Raw genomic sequence first — 20206 nt, 5'->3', positions numbered from 1 at the left:
GGCCAAACACGGACACTGGTGATGTGAGTGCCTGAGCTAGTCCCACTTGGTCTCCATTTATAGCCAATGAAGAAAAGTAAGTATTTCTAAACTGTCATTCATCTCACTAAAGAACAATTTTCTAAAATATATCAGATGAATTGTGCCTCAAAAATGCTCATTTCTCTTCACTGGCTACAAAAACAGCCTGAGATGTCATACTCAGTTATAGGTACCCAAAGGAAGGAATTCCTTTCACATTCCCTTAGTAATTTCCTTTCGCTTCCTTTTTAAGGACAGCACATAAACAATAAGCTGCTGTCTCTATCTCCAAAACATGGAACTACAGCACAGACCTGCACATATCCTCAGCACAGAAATGTCTTAGTTCTACAATAACACAAGGTCACATCCTCTATCATCCCATCTATGGCACTATGGCTGGCACATCTTGTCTGCAGTAGACTGCTACAAGTTTGCTTCCGTTAAAAATCTTGAGTGTGCTTGTCTGTCCCAAGATAGTTCCCTCTGTGCATTTCACAAACCAGTTCTCCAGGTATCAGACTCTGCTGCTTCCCCCCTGGCTTTAGCCAGAACATGATTTTGCTGCTTCTAGAGTTTCTATTTAATAGATTCATCACAGTACAGCACAAAGCAGACAGACTATTACCTGTATGCCACACAGTAAGTAACTAATAGCTTTACTGCAGGACATATGAAAGTTGCAAGAGATACCCATTGAAGAGCTTAACAGCCATAGTGGACTCATGCCATTAAGTTGTGTTAATGGGGGAACAAATTTCAGGTGGAATAAATTTTCTGTATGGCAGGACAGTAAGTCAGAGAGCTGTTTCATTTCAATGCAGTACGGGGTACTCAGCCCATGTATTGGGTCTGGCTGAGATGGAGTTCACTTTCCCACAGCAGCCCTCACAGTTCTGTTCTTTGCATTGGTAGCTGGAAAGGTGCTGATAACACACTGGTGTTTTTTGGCTGCTGCTGAGCAGCACTGGCACAGCACCAAGGCTGTCTGTCCACATTCAGTAGGCTGGGGGTTGGCAGAATCCTGGGAAGGGACACAACTAGGCCAGCTGACCCAAATTGATCAAAGGGATATTCTGTACCATATAATGTCAGCTCAGATATAAAAGGTAAGGAAAGGAGGAGGAAGGGGAACATTCATTATTTACAATATTTGCCTTCTGGAACAACAGCTATGCAAGCTGAAGCCCTGCTTTCTTGCTGCAAGCTGTGTGAGAATATGCTTTTTAATGGAAGCTGTAGAGACCACGGATGTATCTTCATCAACTGCGGGCACAATGTCCTTGGGAAAGAAATTATTCACAGTATTGCTGATGATCAATAGTTTTCAACTGTAAATATTTAGCAACTAAGTTTTATGACAGGCTCTTCTGTGTGTGGATTAGGGAAGTGGGACTAAACATATCTGCAAATGCAGCCAAGCAAGCACACTGTGACTTGCTGATTTGTATCTTGGAAATATGTGACTCAGACATATAACTGTAGTAAATTAGAGGAAAATGGCTGAATTGCCTGCAAGCGGAAAATCAGACAGATACTTGGCTTCTGTTGTTTTAAGTTTACAGTTATTAATTTTATATGAATCCTTAATGAAGATAATAAGCACAGGAAGAATAATGAAGGGGAAAAGACAAAAATTCTGGTTTTCTTAATTGTCAGTCTTTGATTGAAGTAAATATGGTAGTAAGAGTGGCTTATATTATGTACTAGAACATTTTTAGAATTCTTTGCTGGCAAAATTTCTACATGCTTGGGGTATTTTTAATGTTTCACCATGAATTTTGGGAGTAGGCACTTCAAGAAGACCTGTGAAGTTACATGGAAAATAATGTGATTGCTTCACACTCCTCCTGGTGACTTCATGAGAGAGCATGAAACCAAAAGCCAGAATGCAGCTATGTTTTTAGGTTCCATCAGCTCTCAGTATGACATAGTCTCTAATAGTTGCTCAGGATGTATGCAGTACTTTTTAAATTTGGGCTTAGGAGGAGAAGTAGAAGAATTTCAATATTATTGAAATTTTTATACCACTGAATGCTTGAGCTCTAATGGCCATTGAGATTCTAATATAAACCTATCATTTTCTGTGTCACTTTCTAATACATCTGGACTGTAGATATCAGCCTAGGCTTTTAGTGTTCTTTTGACCTCTGATTGTACAAATCCTATAACATCAACATGATATAACCTTGTAACATCAGTAGGTGAAATAATACCTTTCTGTGATTCCACTGAGCTATGTCAATACATTGTTTTAATATGATGCTTGAAAAGTTAGTGTCCTAAAGGAAGTATATTTCAGCAAGTTTGTGTACAGTAAACATCCTAGTTATTTTTTATTAGTGTGTCTACAGAAACAAAGATGATCAGAAATAAATTAGACATTATACCTTACCTACATTTTTGTGTTTATTTTGCATGAATATTTCATGTCCTGTAGCTCAGTAAGTACACAGTGATTTTTCATTGCTTGTTGTTTCTGTTAAACTACATGACAGTGAAGTTTGTGTTTTTATACTGGCTTAGAGTGTGCAATGACTTAGTGCAAAAATATAAAATATTTCAATAATTAGATCATAGAATCATAGAATGGCTTGGATTGGAAGGGTCCTTAAAGATCATCTAGTCCCAAGCCCCCATGGGGGTGTGCCATGGGAAGGTACACCTTTCACTAGACCAGGCTACTCAGAGCTCCATCCAACCTGGCCTCGATCATTTCCAGGGATGGAGCAGCCACAGCTTCTCTGGCCCACCTGTTCCAGTGCCTCACCACCTTCACAGTAAAGAATTTCTTCCTAATATCTAATCTAAACCTGCCCTATTTCAGTTTGAATCTATTTCCCCTTGTCCTGTCACTACATGCTCTCTATTTAGAAGATTATTTTTAGGCTTTTCTAAGTTTATGTAAGATAAAAATATGCAAACACACATGTATGAAGTAATGATTAATTAATTCAGCAAAAATATTGATAAAACATCAACTAGGAGATCATTTAGGCTGACTATTTGGCAACTAGTCTCTTCCACATAGTCAATACATTATTCTACTTCCTTAAGTGTATACAAGAGAGAAAAAGAAATATTATTCTTTGCTGGAGAAACTACATTTATTAAAGAGTTTCCACTCTTTTTATTACTTTATAAAACAGACAATTATTTCAGGATTTTTACCTGACCTCTCTATACTTTCAAATCTGTATACATTGGCTTGTAAGCCTCCTCTTTGTACTACATTTTATTTATAAATGACTCCATATTTTTATAGAATAAAATGAAAAATATTACTACCTAAGAAATGCTTAAGAATCTGGAACATTGTGGAAAATTAAGAGAAAATCTGCAGGCGATACATGAGCTCAGTTTTCAGTTTGATGAAGTTCTATTGTATACATAAGGATCAATTATGTCTCGCTTTACAAAAAGAGTTCTACATTCCTAAAGTGAATAGCCTTTGATTTTGAATGAAAATCAGAACACCTTTATTAGTGTATATGATTTCAGCCAAGAAAAATGGCTCATGAGAGTTATTTTTCTATCATACTAAAACTGATATTTTATTCAGAATTATTAGAATTAAAATAAGCTTTACCCTTCCCTGTTATCTTACAGTGCAGCTCAAAATTTTGATAGCTGTGAATCTGGGACTTGATCTTAGTATTTCAAAGGCAAGATCTAGACTGCAAAGTAAATAATAAGAAATAAAGGGAGAAAAAACATGAAATAGATTGAAGATGGAGAGAAGTAGAAAATGTACTTTGATTAACTGAAAGGTTAATTACTGAAAGACTTCCTCCACACAGCATACTGTTAATTAGAAAGTCTGAGCAATGTGTGATTTCATTTAACACTATGCAAAAGGCCAACATGAAATAGTAAACTGCTTGGTTCCTCTTGTGAAACAGATGACTTGGTGTTTCATTCTACTCTGGACTAAAAGAAAGCTGCTTTTCCTTTTTTCTTTATTTTTAATAGACGAAAGACAAGGTTAAAAAGTGAAAGTTTGGTAGGGATGAGACCAGTTAGATTCCATGGATTAGTGTTCTCACCCACCACTGTCAGCTTAGCTCTGATCTGTTAGGCACATTGGGCACAGGACAAAACTGTTTTGTACAATAAGGTTTCTGGTCACCTCAAGAGGAATATTATGGTGTCTTCTAGAAGGTAGCAACTCTCCTTGAAACTTTCTTTTCTAACATTTTGAGAAAAGTGTTGTTCTCGTAAGAATGGAAAGTATAATGTCAAAAGTGTTTCATTGTCCTGCTTATGCCTCACCAGAAAGTCCTCACCCCTTATGACTTTTGGAAATCCTCTAAGCAAACCATTAGCAGTGCACATAGGAAGCCACTGGCAATGAGCAAAATATGTGTGGAGCCCAGAAACCTCACCAAATTTGGAATCTCCTGGGTGTACTTCAGATAGTGAATTTGAGGGAGTCTGGGATGGAGATCGTGAGATTTGGGTCCCCATTGTTGGTGGATGTATACATTTAACAAGGAATTTTGATGGGAAATGTTTTTTTATAGGATAATCAAAAAGACAGACTGGAATTACCAATGTAGTACCAGGCCTAGACAAGGCATAAAACCAAGAATTAGTTGTTATGTCACTGTCTACCACACTTTGAGCTATGAAGACAGTACCTTGAAGCTGGTTGATAGTACTGTGAGCAGAAACAGCAACAATTCCAAGCATTAGGAAAGAATTCATCCTCTGGTTTTAGTCACCTAAGCATTAGTCATAATCCATGCTGCTTACACAGATACTCATTATAAAGTAATTAAATGAATGCTAAGATAGCTGTTTCAGAAAGGTGTTCTGAGTAGGCAAATTGTCCCTTTCCATTTACTCCACTTTTTCAAGAGTAAAGTTAGGTAAGGTGACTCCTGTCTTTAGATACTGCTTTAGATTTTGAGAAGTCTAGACAAGTAGAGCCATTTTCTCCAAATTTTATTTTAAGCAGGTTGATAGAATCCCATCACAGTAGTAAGCAAAGGAAAATGTAAATAACAAATGCATGGCAAGCAGCATGAGTCAAGTAGGAGGAAAAATGCAAAATCTTCCTAGTGCTATACAATTAATTTTCCAAGGACGTAAAAATCCACATTGTCACAGACTAGTAATTAGAGACAGCTTATTGTTGTTCAAGGACATTTAGCATGACCTGTTCTTGTGTAATTACTTTTACTTTTCATTGCAGAGTCAGGATACCCATTCCCATTTATGCTGCTACATGGATAATTCATTAAAATCTGCCCAGCACAGGCTAACATTAATTTGAAAAAAATGGCTGCCTCCTCAGCCTAAGAGTTGTTTCTATTTAACTAAACCATGTTAATAGCAGCTAACTAAAAGAAATACCAAGAAATACAAGATAGTGCAACAAGGAAGATAAAAGAAACTATCTCTCAACCAAAGAAAAGGTCCACTCAATCCTCCACCTTTGGGACAGAAGTTTTGATACCATCTAGTTTAATATAAGCAAGCCCTAAATGCATAAGCTAAAAAAGGTGTTGGAAAGGAAGATGGCGTGATCACTTCCCATTCCTCTTCAATCCCCAAATCACAGGGCCTAGTCAAAAACTAGAGGTCTCTCAACAGCTTCTCCTGTGACACACACCCACCAAGGCAACTAGCTGGTTAAGTATCTTTTCCCTGTGGTGGCACAAGATTACAAATTAAGCTATAATTTTCTTTCTCCCTACTTCTACCCTTTCACCTAGCTCCATGTGATCTGCAGGATAGTGTGATGATTGGAGAAATAAAAGAAAATGGCATACTGGCAATCAGGTCTGCTTTTGACAACAAAACTAGTAAAAAATATATAAAATTCTTAAATAAACTTGGAGCATTAAATAAAAAAAAAATACCCTTTCTCTTGTCTGAAAAATCACATATATTTTAATCTAAACAGACATAATATTTTTTACAGTGCATCTTTTCTGATGGAGTTAAAAAGTAGAAATAGGTTAGACTGAGAAAGATTTACCAACAAGACAAACCTACAGTCACAGACATATCTAATTCTCTAAGCTTTTATATTAATATTTTATGGTCCTCACTGATCTGCCCAATCTTGAGGAAAAATGTGGCACAGCTAAAGAATTTATCTCTATCAAACAGGAGGTAAAATGCAAACTACAATAGAGATTTCATAGTAAAGTATTGTTTTTGCTCACTGTTAGCTGAAACACTGCATGGAGTGCTTCATTTGAGCAGCAGAAACAACATTAGCACACACGAGTATAATGGCATACCCATTAATAGAAAAATATGATGAACGCTATTTGTGGGAAGGTGTGGGGTTTTTTAACTCTACCTAAGTGCTTCATTTTATGCAGTCACTCTATAAGGTAACAACAATTCCCTTTGCTGCAGATTTCTGTAAGAAGAATTTCAAGTTTAACCTATCAGCATTTTTGATTTTTTAGCATTAGAAAAAATATAAAAAGGAAATTATTCTTTTTATACATTCACTGATGAACCTCAGTAATGCATCAAGGACCATTTACTATAGTAAAGGCACTTGGGGAGACCATACATTTCAAATAGTTTTGTTAGTGAGTCTGCTTGCGTTAGTGAAATGTGAAAATATAAGAACAGAAGGACTGTACTGTGCTCTGTAATAACTTTATTTATGCTGAGGTGTAGCAGGAATGACACATTTGCTTATGGCAAAGAGGAAACAATGAATTTACATAGAAAAAAATATTAGTTATAATTCCATTAATACATGACAGTTACAAAAGGCTGGCTATGAATTATCCTTTGATGATAATATAGTGATATATGAGGTTTAAAGACTGGCTGAACAATCCCTAGGTTAAGTTCCTTGTTTGTCCTGCCAAGACTGTGTGACTCAGGTCACAAGGACACAACTATGTAATTTGCAGACAGTCCAGAGCAAACAATGGTGCAACTCCTTACCAGACTAAAAAAAGCCTTGGAAATGAGACTCTGGTTTGTGATACACTTCTCTGCACTGTGTCAACTAGGTAAGAGAAGTGATCACCTTCATCATCATCCCTTTATATTACAGGATGTCGGTGTGATATTGAGCAGTTCCTGAAAACTGACAAGTCCCAAGACATTAATTCTCCAGGATGGTTATCCTGATATTCAGCCCTTGTGATGGCGGCTGACTCTTTTCACCTTTTCTGTTTTACTGAGTCACAGCATTCCCATTTCCAAGATAGAAGTGCTGGTTGAGAGGGCTGTCAATGGAGTTCATAAAGGTCAATTCCTGCATGGAATGGGACTATAACCAAGGCTAGAAAAGGTGAGCTGTGATGGTCTAGCCAACACTTGAAAAATCTGCAAGGACATTCCACAACCTTCTTGGATACCCTGTTCCAATGCTGCCCTGCCCTTCGGGTAGATTTTTCTTTCTCAGGTGTCTAATCTGGAACTCTCAGGCTGTAATCTCTGACATTAGTAGAGAACTAAAGCTACAATTGAATTACCTAGTATTAAATATGAAAATTAAATATGAAAAAAGTCATAAAAACACTTACAACATTTCATTTGTGCCACCCGATGCAGGAATTGAAAACTTCAGTGTAAAGTCATCATGCAACAGCTCATAACAATGACATGAAAACTCTCCTAGTAGAATGCCTTACCATTTGGAGATCCAAGTCAGAAACTGAAAGACAAGAAATGAAAATACACTTTTCAAATCTCATCAACTTTATTAGGAACGACTATGGTAATTACTACCAGTTTAGATCAATAGGAAAGTTATTCTATTATCCATAATACAATTAAGTGTAAATGATATTCGGTCATCTGTATTTTAGAATCTGATAGTTAATAGTCAGTGCTACCAATGTTCAGGTAACCCATATCCTCATATCACACCCTCAACAGTAGTTCAAAATTCGTATCTGGGAAGAAATAAGAAGTGAAAAGGAGAAAATAGAAGGAAGGAAAATCACAGCTTGAAGTGTGCTATCTCTTAAGACACCTTATTTGAATGAGTATAGCCAGCTGAAAATCTGCCTGTGAATCTCCAATAAACCAGTAATGTTTTCATCAAAAGTAAATCAGATTACACTAATTCCACAAGCATTATTGAACAGCTATAAAAAGGGGAGAGTGCTACAATAAGTGGCGCATTAGGAATATGAGAACGTATTTCTTATTTTCCTAGAAGCTGTTCTACAAACTGCAGAAGAAAATGCTTTAAAAAGGATACCTGAAGAGTGGAGAATAATGGGAAGGGAAGGGAAGGGAAGGGAAGGGAAGGGAAGGGAAGGGAAGGGAAGGGAAGGGAATAATTCTGCTGATAAAATGAAGAGAATTTTTTATCCTGTGCTGAAATGAGAAATTACAGTCTCACTTAAAATTATAGTTTTATAAGTTCCCTCTGTTGGAATGAAAACAGCATAGGGATGCTGTACTAAGATAAATGATTCAGCCTGTCCTTTGCCATTAAATCCTTAGTGATGTTACCTGTTAAACACAAAATTTGAGTAGACAGATAGATTGCTTCTGTGATTCCTCCACATACTAAAGCACCCCTTGGTCTTCAGAACAAAATGAAGCCTGAGTAGAGAGCATAAAACTCTCTTTACTAATAGCTGAGAAAATTGCTGAAATGATAAATTCTTTTATTACTGTAGACATAAATGATGGTCAGTGGTGTATTTGTTTAGACTGTGGGGACTTTAAAGCAGCTATAAAAAGAGAGGTGTTAAATCGTAGATGATGATGATAATAATAATAATAATAATGCTGCAGAGAGCATGTCAAACCACCAAAAGAAAAAAAATCAGAGCATAATTTGGAAAAGCAGAACTCATGTCTAAATTGCATGCATCCTCAGGCTCTCAGCAATGAAAATTATCTCAGCACTAAGCATTGTAGGGAGCAAAGATTCTTAGAGTGTCAGCTAGTTATAGCCTTATCTCTGGCCGTTCATCATGAGGCTGTGCGCATGCATACAAGGAAAAAAAAGGGAAAAAAGCTGAAAAATCCAAATCTGCAGAAGTGTAACCCTAGTCACTGAAAAATAATTAATATATAATTTAGCTCTAATGTCTGACATTTATATAGTGCAGTGCTTCCACTATATGACAATAATATTCTCCACAGATAATAACAATTCTAGCTCCTGGCTCATGTCTCAGAAAGCAGTGACTTCTCATTGAGGAGTTTCTGCTTGTGATAGAGGAGTAGGAACGACAGAAACCAAACTGATCAAATAGTAAATAGGCCAAAATTATACTGCCCCCCAGGCCCCCCCTTTTTTGTTTTTGGAGAAGGCTGAAAGAAAGATCCTTGGTTTATGCAAATTGCCACACATATACTGAAATCAGCTTTTTCTGCCATCTCAGAAATTGTTCTTCAATTTAAGTTTGCCTCCCCCAGATTAATTTTTTATATCAACAGACAAAGAAAAGGAAGGTAAACAATGAATGCTGTTTCTTAATTTCTCTCCAGTTACAGATCAAAAGCTGATTCTTTTTTTAATGTGTATAAGCTACTGAAAATAGACTCAGAATCATGCCTGGAAATTATTCTTAAATAATTTTTTAAATGGCTTTGATTTTCATATGTTGCATATCCATGATATATTGTTCCCATATTTATTTTTGCTAAGGGCAATGTCTTATAATTCACACCAATATTTTTTCTAATCTATCAAATAATCATAAAGATTTTTCTCTTTCTAGTAGTCCTCATGGATGATAGGCAAGCCTGTCCCTGTGCCACATTCTTCCATTACTTTTTCTTTAATACCTCGAAACCTAGCAAGAGGCTTTTGCATGGCACACATCTCCTTTTGTCATCTGCCAGGAATGAATGCTGGCAGCTGCTCTGAAGCCCGTTCATTGAACCTGCTCTGTTTCTAGAGCAAAGCTCTGCTAGATGTGAGGAGTACTGTGCCAAGTCAGCCGGTATTTGTACCGGGCAGTCCTGGCTCTTGTTGCCCGGTGTGAACCTACCTCTAGGGCTGCCTAAGGATTTCAGGAAGGAAAGCAGGGGATGCAAAGGGGCTGTTTTTACATGGTTTCGTCTCTTTCAACAAAGGCTGTTTCTGAAGTGTAAATAGGGGGACATTTTCCAGAGAGATCAAGTATAACTTACAGGAATTTATAAAATCTTTTCTGAAGATGTTGAATTCAATTTGCCTAGTGAAATCTATGAATCTAAGTCCAGAAAAATAAAACAAATAAATAAAATTATTTCATACATATTTTTTTCTTTAAATTTAACAGCTGATATCAGCTTTGATTGTTTTTCACAGCAATAGAGAAGTTTTCATGTCTGCAAGATGGGCTGGAGTATTTAAAGCCTTACCTGAGTGGTTTTAAGAAATAATTTAACATGACCTCCAATTCTCCTGAACTTAAAATTGGCCCATATCATAATTTTAAGTACTATTCCTTTTGCATCTGTGAATAAATAAATGCTTGCTAACACACATATGTGAAAGACTTACCAGTAGAATTTAATAAGATATTAAAAGTTACACTTGGGGTTCTTAAAACCTTTACTTTTATCTTCCATTTTGACTTAAATATGTTTTTTAATAGGTGTCTGCATTGACTCTTTTTTTCCTGTTTAATTTTATTTTTTGGTATTATAAAGTTTTACAAAGCCACTCTATGGTTTTTAACTGCAAAAGAATTGCACCTTTCTTCCTAAACAGTCAGTGTCTGTCAAAAGACATTTAATCTTTTCAATCATCTATGCTACTCATTTAGTAAGATGAATTTCTAGTAATTGTTTTTGCATACTGCATTCAAATAGTAAGAAGATTTTCATATATGTGTTCAAATCAAACCACTGGTTTTCTTTCTCCATTTCAGCAGAAATACAAACAAGACTATCTATCTATCTATCTATCTATCTATCTATCTATCTATCTTTGAGTAGCTAGGTTTATAGAACAAAATGCTCTTTCTTATTTACTGGGCAGGAGAAATGATTGCTTTCTGCAGACTGGCAAAATTATTCCAGTGTTAATCTTGTGTAAATGTCAGAAGTACCTTCCTGGGAAGTGGGGTGCGGGTGAAGGGGGTGCTGAAAATCAGAAACCACTACAAACCCAATCTGAACCCCTAAACTTCTCCAAAGGACAAACGTTTCATAAACTTATTCTTTTTTTTCCAAAGTCAATACTTGGAGCCAAGTGAACAGCTCTAGTGTTCTGCAGTGCCATACGTCTACACACACATGTGAGCAACTCACACCATGACATATTGTGCTGGGAAAAGGTCTACACGGCCAGCAAAATCATGGAAAAACAGGTTGGTCTCACAAGTGATTTTTTTCTTCTCAGTCACCTTATGAATGTAATGTTTTCCCCAAATGAACATCTGAAATGTTTTTTCACACTTATGCACTTTACTGTGTGACTGTAAATGTATTGTAGTATTTTCAGTTTGGTTCTCAAAGAAAAGGTCTCAGTCATATCAATTAAAGTAGTAAACATATTTACATTGACAAAATATAACTGAAAATTCTTTTACTGAATGATGGCACTTAAAGTTCAGCTTCCTTCATTTATAAGTTACTCCTATGTTTTATTTTTCATAGTCCTTATAAAAATAAAATTATTTTTTCAGAATAAAGACGGGCAAATTAAATTTAGAAGTACCATTGACAGAATAGGAGAATTTTCCTGTATGTTAGAATTTGAGAGATATTGAATGGCTAAATTGTGGCATTATAAAAATTATCTAACTTGATGCTTTACTTAGTGACGTATTTGTGGCATAATTATGATATACAGTTTAAATAGACCAAAAGCTTTTCAGTAATAATGCATAAAGTCTTTTGAACTGAGCTTCTAGAAACCGAAAGTGCTCTTAAATTGACTTTAGTAGATTGTAAGAAATTTATAGCCATGTGAGAACATACTAAGAATAAAGTACAACTCATATAAAAGGTTAATTACTTCCTTTTTGATATTTTATCAACCTCTAGAAAATATTTTGAAAGCTTACAGGTTGTAGTTTTGGTTGAAAGAGAGCCAAAACCAGTTTGTAATAGTTTTAAAGCAATTTTGGTTTTCAGAAACTCATAAAAGAAATTGTTTCTTATAATCTTTTGCTTTAATATTTGACTAAAATTCTTTCATGTATAAACACCAGGTGCTCGAGAAAATGACCAATGCAATATTTTTACATTATCACTTCAGAAGGAAAGTGAAGCACCTTGGTAAGAAATTTTTTTTTTTTTGTGTTCTCCTATACTGCTTTCTGTTAAACTCTTGAGGTATGACTACATTCAAAACGAAGTAATTTTTTGTTGCCTGAACCACCTGGACATTTAATGCATCCCTTGACAAAAGAGTATATTGTGCAAAATATAAATTTTTACTGGCTACTGATGAGCCACTTTTGAATGGTTAATTAGACTTCAAATAAAATTCTCAGCATTTTTCTGAATCTCACTATTTGTAGGCAGTTCATTTTGCTTTAAAGACTTCTCCCCACTCTGCCGTCCCCATATAGTAGCCCAGCGATTTAGCTCAAAGGCAGTTATGATTGGAACTCTTATACGGGACACCCTCTTTGAGACATTTGCACCAAAACCTTTCCTCCCATCACCTGACATGCATCTTTCCACCATACTCCCTTCCTCACAACCTGGACTATTCCCTCTCCAGAAAAACTTTGGAAAACTGATCTTTGCTTGTTAGTTAGATCCCCATGGAATATCAGACCCTTAGAACAGCATTGACATTCTCATAGTGAATTTTCCCTCTCAGGCACTTCATATGAAAGAGAATGTGGAGGGGCATCTCTGTCCCCAGCAAAGAGACCTGCTGAAGGATAGTTCTCTGCAAAACCCCACTTTATTGGGAGGACTGGCTCAGTGGAAGGCTCTGCACCCAGCACATCCCACTCTGCCAGCTTGCTCTGTGAGACTGGCTCTCAGCCCATGTTACATGGTGAGCTGTTCATTCCTGTCCTCACACTGCAAAGCTGCTCTCCCAGTACAGCAAAGGCGGAAGGACTCTGAGGACAAAGCACAGTGTATACTGTGCAGAATACAAAAGAAGGAGAAATGCAGGGAAGATGAGGAGCTGGCAAACACCACACACACTGGATGGGCTGTGGAAGTTGCACAGCATGTGTCCACAGAGGGCAGTCCCTTTTTCTTAGATTTGCAGTCTAAGGTTGGGGCTCTTCTTTCACCTCCAGTCTGGGCTTCTCACTACAACAAACACACTGAGGTGGAGGAGCATGTCCAGCAAAAGACAATGGTGCTGGCAAAGGGTCTGGAGCACAAGTCTGATGAGGAGGTGCTGATGGAACTGAGGTTGTTTATCCTGGACAAAAAGAGTCTCAGGAAAAAAAGAGGCTCAGGAGAGACCTTATCTCTCTCTATGACAACCTGAAAGGAGATTGTAGCCAGGTGGGTGCCATTCTCTTGCAAGTAACAAGAAATAGAACCAGAAGAAAGAGTATCAGGTTGCTCCAGGAGAGATTTTGAATGGGTATTAAGAAACATTTCTTCACCGAAAGTGTTATCCTTTTCTCTGGGAAAGGTACTTGGCAGCCCTGTATCTCTTACCTTTCTCTTTTCCAAAAGATATGTTAATGAAAGAAACTATACCTACAGACTCTAATTAACATGCATACATACACACTAGCAGGCCATGAGCACAAATTCCACATTTCCCTTATAGAAAGTTCAGTAAGTCACTTCTGGTCTTTTCTTGCCTTCAGAACCTTGCACATCCAACACCTCACACTGCCCTACACCAGCAGACAGCAAGAAGAAAGTACACTGGGGCATCTACCTTCAAGCATTCTAGCAAAATTAAAATGTTTACTATCTTCATTAACCTTCTTTCTCTCTCTCAGCCCAGGAAAACAGACTTAAATGTCTCTGTCTAATCTAAACTTCTTGAAGCAGAGAACCCTGGCAGTCCAGTCATCATCCTGAGTCACCTTTAGTCCTTTGTGAACCCAGCAGCTCTGAGAGGGAACAGAGTTCACACAGTAGCAGGTCCACTGATATACTGTCTTTTAGTGGGCCTGGCAGCTGAACCAAAAAAGGCAATCCAGTAATTTGTATATCTCCCTCATGTCCAAAAAGACACAAACAAGAAATAGGTGTCTGGTATCTACAGATTCTACAGATGTAGTGAATTTTAAATCTCCAGATGTTAGGCAGCGTGGCCCTTCCTTCTCTCTGGGTAGTATCCTCTGTGGTGCTCAGTGGATAGATGGCAGGACCTGGAGTTATGGAAGGAGTTATGATAGGATCCCATTTGGGACGGGCAGGTTACCTCTGTCCTTCAGGAACAGTATCTGAGCATCAGGCAGGATAAGAACTGCTGGCATGTGAAGGAACAGGTAAACACCAGCCAGGTCCTGCTGTGCACAGCCCTGAACCTGGAGGTTAGAGAGGTACGTGCAGCAAAACAGGCATAGGGCAGGTAAGTCTCCAGCCTGGGGCAGAGGAGCAAACACAACTTCTGAACTCTCTCAGCTTCTACATAATGGGTACCAAATCCTCACCTTCACATAGGGAAGCCTCTCTTATTGCTCCAGAGAGGACAGTGGTAGGGAAGTCTTTATTTTCGAGACTCCTATCACCACCTTAGTGGATAAGATTACTGAGGTCATTGCTGCAGACCAATACAAAGGCCCTCAATCCATTGCCACTTCTGTGTCTACGTCAAGAAAAACAAGACTACAATTAGAGCGGAAAAGGATTCCAAGCCTGCAGGCTCATCAGAAACACTGTCACTAGGACAAGCAGCAGAGCTATCTGCTGCTCTAGAAATGCCTTCAGATTAGTCCTTCTGACATGACTAATACATAAGTGCATCATGAATTTCATTAAAGTCAGCAAAACTCCTGAAAAAATGCTATTAACATGCACAAGAGTTGGCAAGGGTTGCTCCATGTTTCATACTCTGATTCATCCTGCAGTTCACAGGCTACTCGTGCAAAACTGTCTTTTCAATGTAAATATGTGCTTCATACTGGAGCTAGAAAAAATAATTATTGTGGTATCAAGGATGAAGTATCTCAACAATAAAATTTTTGGAGTGTTTCGAATTTCTGAATACACATTTAACAAAGGAATCAACAGTTTAGTTAATAATCCAATAGTTAACATAGAAATTTCTAAATGGCAAATGTGTTAATACTCCAGATATAATTATTTTTCCTATTTTCATTACCTTTATTTACTTTCTTACTTTGAGACACAAATAGGACTGAAATGATTTCTCAAGTTTGGGAACATCCTTGGTCGCAATAGTCAGTAATTTGCTCAATTTGTGTAGAGAGCAGGCAAGTGAGCCACAGTGCAACCCACTGCCATATTGCCTTTCTTCTCCAGATGTGGGGGCCAGTAGACTGTGCCATGCTTGTATTTCTGACCTACAAACATGTATTTCCCCTATAGGTCTCAGAGGCACAGAGAGATGGTATCCCTGTATGTCAACATCCAGCTGGATGCTGTGGCTAGGACTGGGTACCACAATGCAGACCTGTGTTATGAAGACTTTTCACTAAAATATTCTTTTGGAGTATATTCAAATTTAATTTCAGACAAGCCTGGAAAATCCATTAATCCTGATATACATGATTTGCACATAGTTTATATTGTACTGATTAATATTAGGTCAAATATTAAAGTGCTAATTTATACCAATTTCTTAAGCAGATGGCACAATAATATATTATCATTGCAGATATTTCACTTAATGAGAATCATGTAGAGTCTTGCAGTTCCCAAATAACTCTCAGTGAACAGCATAATGAACAGCTTTCCACTAATTCCTACGTATGTATATTTATATATTTAGAAAGTCAAAATGTTAAATGTTTACTGATTATAGATATATCTCACTACCATTGTGAGATAGCTTTACAATTGCATTATTAAATTCAGAAAAATAATGAAAGCAATGCTGTGATTGATGGGGATTTTAAGTCAAAACTTATTTCATTGTTAGGTAAAGATCACTGAAATATATATATTTTTATATAAGTCTTTACATGCATCACAGAGCTTCATTTTAGGAGTCTACAGTGGACTATTATGCATTTTAGTTGAATATTTAAAGACAAGAGCTAAGTAATTGATGGAAAAAGATGTTAATATGATCAAAAATTTGGCAGTATTAACAGTAAAAATTTGAAGTCTTATTGATCAGTTTCTCTAAGAAAAAAGGAGATGTCATCTTTATATATAACCTGAAAATCGCTCATGTGTTTCCATTAAGGAACATATATTTTCCTCTTAAACCTGAGTATTTTTATTAGATAGACATTCTTTTAATAACAAAACAGCAAAATATCAGAGCTGATACCTGTCTTGGGAAAACTGAGTTCAGCAGGTATTGCCTACAGATAATCCGCGTCAGCCAGGTCAAGACACTTTGCTCTGCTCCCTAGTTCAGGGTAACCAAGGTTATCCTCTGGGTTGTTGACCTAATGTTTTACAGCTATACAGCAGGCATGACATCCCAAAGAATCCACAAACAGCTGCACATTCTCTGTGGATCAGAAAGCACTTCTCCCATCTAAGAAAATTTAGATTTACAGGGCAGAAGCTCACAGAATGGGAATATAAACTTCCTTAAAAGGAAGTGGGGGAGATCAAAGGCACTGGTCATCATGCTACAACTCTGGATGGATTTATTAAGAGAAAGTTCTCAGATGTTACCAGCTGCACCTCAAATTACAGATGAAACCAACATAAACAAATAAAGCTACCAATAATTCTTACAGATATAACTGTAAGTAAAAAAATCCTTCTTCACCTTCTCCACCTTCAAATCTTGAGATTTTGTCTTTGTTAAAACCTTTTGTTGGAAAGTTATATTGATCTGCTGTAAACCAGGGGTCAGAGCTCTGCAAGCAATCAGAAGCTCGAAACTTCACAGGGGAAATATTTGTGGAATTTGACAGGTTATGACAGAGAGTATGCAGGCTCTTATTGTAACCCTCAGGCCTTCAACACCATTTCTGTGCATAACACAGCCCTAAAAATTAGTTGGGTGGCAACATTTTGGGAAATGAAACCCTTAAGATCCCTTCCAAGCATACGAAGCAGCACAAAATATTGAGTTTTCAAGTTTATAGAAACTTCTGCCTATAAAAAAGGAAAGAATCACTATCCCTTAGAGTTGCAAGGGGAATTAATAGATCATGGTCAAACTAACATACAATACGATGATTAAGTGGGTTTTTGTAAAGCAAATGCAAGAGGTTTTCTTTTTATCTTTTACTTTGTTTAAAGAAAGTTTTAGTTTTTAGTTTATTTTTAAATTTAATTCTGGTGCAGTTAAATATGTACATATGCATTGTTATGCATACACTTATGCATCATATAGGCATTACGTGTATGCATATACACATTAAAAAATAGAAGACTGAATGCAAGTTAAAAAGCCCTTGTTTTTCAGTGCTGTCAAAGTTAATGTTTGATTAGAAATATTCTGTGTTGGATGTTTTGCAAATTTTTAGTGAAAGGATATCAGAATACAGTCTGTTATAACTACCATATCAGAAGAATTGAGTAAATGATCCATAATTCAAAGCCACAGTACATAATTGTCCAAATTTCTTACGAAGAATGTTGAAACGAACTGTGATCTTTTGAGTAATGTTAGAGGCTAGCAGTACGATCAGACTCCTCTGTACATTTCATCTTTCTTATGAAATACTAATGTGATTCAACAAAAAGCATCCAAATAAAAAGTTTTGTAAAATCTTAGTGAGAACTTACCAATACAGCAGAAGAATTTTACATAATTCAACTGCCACCATTTCTAATTAAGATATTGGAGCATTGCCCTTAATAATCTAGTTTATAAAAAAATATGAGTATTGCTCACAGAAACATTTACTGTATTTTATGACAGGAGAATAAAAAACTGAATTCTGCTAGGATATATATAGGGACTGTGTTGTAATCTGTTTGTGCTGGTATCGTCTCCCTAGGATATTCTAGCTAGCCTACTGAATCAAGGCATAGAATTGCAAACAAAGTTTTCTTATTGTAAAGATTTTTCTTTTTTCCCCTCCAGGTAATACTTTTGTTGTGTTTTCCTTATACATAGTCTGTGTTGTCTATCTAATTTCTACATGCCAAGCAGTTTTGGAGTTATGTACTGACCTAGTCTTTCCTGATGAAGCTGTCCTTTTTCTCTTCATTCCCATCATTAAAGTCTGATAGCCTCTTGCCTGCATGAAAGTTGTTTTGAAAGAAAGAAATCAAAAATGCTTTTCTCTGTCAGCATCTTATGGGCTGGGAGGAATTCAGCTCCACAGAGCTCTCTTGAAGAAGAAGGGTTTGTTTCTACCTCCTCTTCACACAAAGGCCTTGTGACAACAAACATTTCTTCTCAGTGAACTCTCACTGTGTCTCTAGTGTACGGCAAGACTCTAGCTCCACTTGGGAACATTCAGTGATTTCAGCAGGAAGTCTTGAAGGAATATGGGTGAAAAAGGGGAAAAAATATTTTTAATACTATATAAACTTCACTAAATCTGAGCAGACTCTCACAAGAGACAATGAAATCACTGCTTCCAGAGAGAAAATCACTTGTCAAGTCATAACATTTTTCCAATTGTAAAAAGAAAAGTTTTTGATAATAATGTGTAACAGAAAACATCAGACATGCTAAATATCGGTGTGGGGTTTTTAAAATATGATACCATACAGTTATGAAAAGAAGCTTTAGCTAACTTTGAATCACAAGATTAATACATTCAGCTTAGCAGTGGGCCATAAATGTATCTGTATGTACATATGTATTATAGCTGTTCAGTTTCAGAAACATATGATACTTTCTCCACATAAACCTATATTAAATATTTATGTTGTAGCATTTTCTTCCATCTTTTTCAACATTACCCATTCTATCTAGCAATAGCCGTAAAAGAATTAGGGAAATTTAGTCCTAGAAAACTAAAAAAGTGACACAAACACATTTCACTAAAACACTTGCTGTAAATGAAAAGAATACTTGAAATTAGAAGTGGAATGCAACCTTGACATGTGCAACAATTCTGGTATGATCGATGACCTCAACTCAACACTTGCTATTCAGGGAAACAAAAGAAAGATCACATACCATGTAATAATTACCTATACTTAAAGCTAAGAAGTACTGGACAAATGATGATAAGAAAAAAGCCTCTTAAATTTTAAGCCATTAGAATTCAGATGCCAGAAGCAAGTTAAAAAACATTGAAGAGAATAATTGACATAGACACAGGAATGTTACAGCATTCTAGAGACAAAAGAGGAAAAACAAATAAAAGGAGTTCAGTTTTGGTTTGATTCTCAGCTTCTAAAAGAGAGCTAACATAGGCAAGTTAAATAGTCCAATTTCTTAATATTATAAACAAAATTGGATTAAAAGGTCAGTATCGGTGCTGAAAGCCAAGTAGTCAAAAATTAGGAAATACTTCAACTGTCTCTTCACTCTCTTCACAACTCTGTGTTCACTCTCAGCTTGGCCCCTGGGATATAATAGCAATAAAGGCACAAGTTATTTTGTTTTCACTTATCCTGAGGAAGCAGAGAATTGCTCTTTAATTCCATAACTGTTGAACAAGATGCCTGAATGTTCTGCTGCAGATAGGAAGGCTAAGTATTTCCCATGAGGAAAAATGAACATGTTCTCCTAAAGTATATTGCACATTAGTTTCAGTCATGAAACGAGCAAACTATAGGATTAGTGAAGTGGTATGGCTGCTCCATCTGCTCAGTCCTTGCTTTTGTTTTGATTGTGCCCCATTTGAGTATGTCTTACCAAAAGTTAGGGTAGGACCAGCATTGCATTTAATTTTGTACAAACATTTATTAGTTAGCAATGCTGTTTAGCCATATAACCTGAAGTAGACCTAGCAACAAAAAACCCCAAAAGAGTGTCTAGGACTTTAACCTAGACCACTCACTTCCTGTAACGCTAAACATAGCAGGGTTTAGTTTTAACTCTACACTTGTTAAAAACAAGCTGTATGAAGACAATCAACAGCCTTCATTTAATTTTTGGTGCTGAGCACAAGAAATTGCTGATAGTTGATGCAAATGGTTGGGTTCTCTTCACATTTTTTCTTAGCTTTCATACATCTTAACGTTAAAATGAAAAAAAATATTAGGCAATTTTTCAAGTGATGTAGTAAGTGGTTTAGAGATATCTCAGTCTTGAAAATTGTGTTCAACTTATTTTTATCATTCCAAAGGTACT

At 36.6% G+C, this 20206-nt stretch overlaps 1 protein-coding gene across 9 annotated transcripts in view; it reads right to left on the bottom strand.

Annotated features, from left to right (window-relative positions):
* Positions 1-20206, bottom strand: part of MGAT4C (MGAT4 family member C) — a 336587-nt gene that overhangs the window by 20883 nt on the left and 295498 nt on the right. For 5 of the 9 annotated variants that reach the window (XM_042017617.1, XM_042017612.1, XM_042017613.1 and 2 more), the window contains one exon: positions 7533-7663. The exons of 2 other annotated variants lie outside the window; for them this stretch is intronic. Coding sequence is in view for 4 of the 7 variants with exons in the window: in XM_042017612.1 (XP_041873546.1) it covers positions 7533-7542 (10 nt within the window). In the remaining 3 variants the exon portion in view is untranslated. The remainder of the gene's footprint in view (positions 1-7532; positions 7664-20206) is intronic. 2 more of the 9 variants (XM_042017619.1, XM_042017620.1) reach the window with 1 other exon arrangement.

This window comes from Corvus kubaryi, unplaced genomic scaffold, assembly GCF_017639235.1.
Source record: "Corvus kubaryi isolate FWS band 111438036 unplaced genomic scaffold, C.kubaryi_AGA036_p1.0 137, whole genome shotgun sequence".
NCBI classification, from domain to species: domain Eukaryota; kingdom Metazoa; phylum Chordata; class Aves; order Passeriformes; family Corvidae; genus Corvus; species Corvus kubaryi.
Note: the sequence above shows the minus strand (reverse complement) of the source record. Positions and strands in the feature narration are given on the sequence as shown.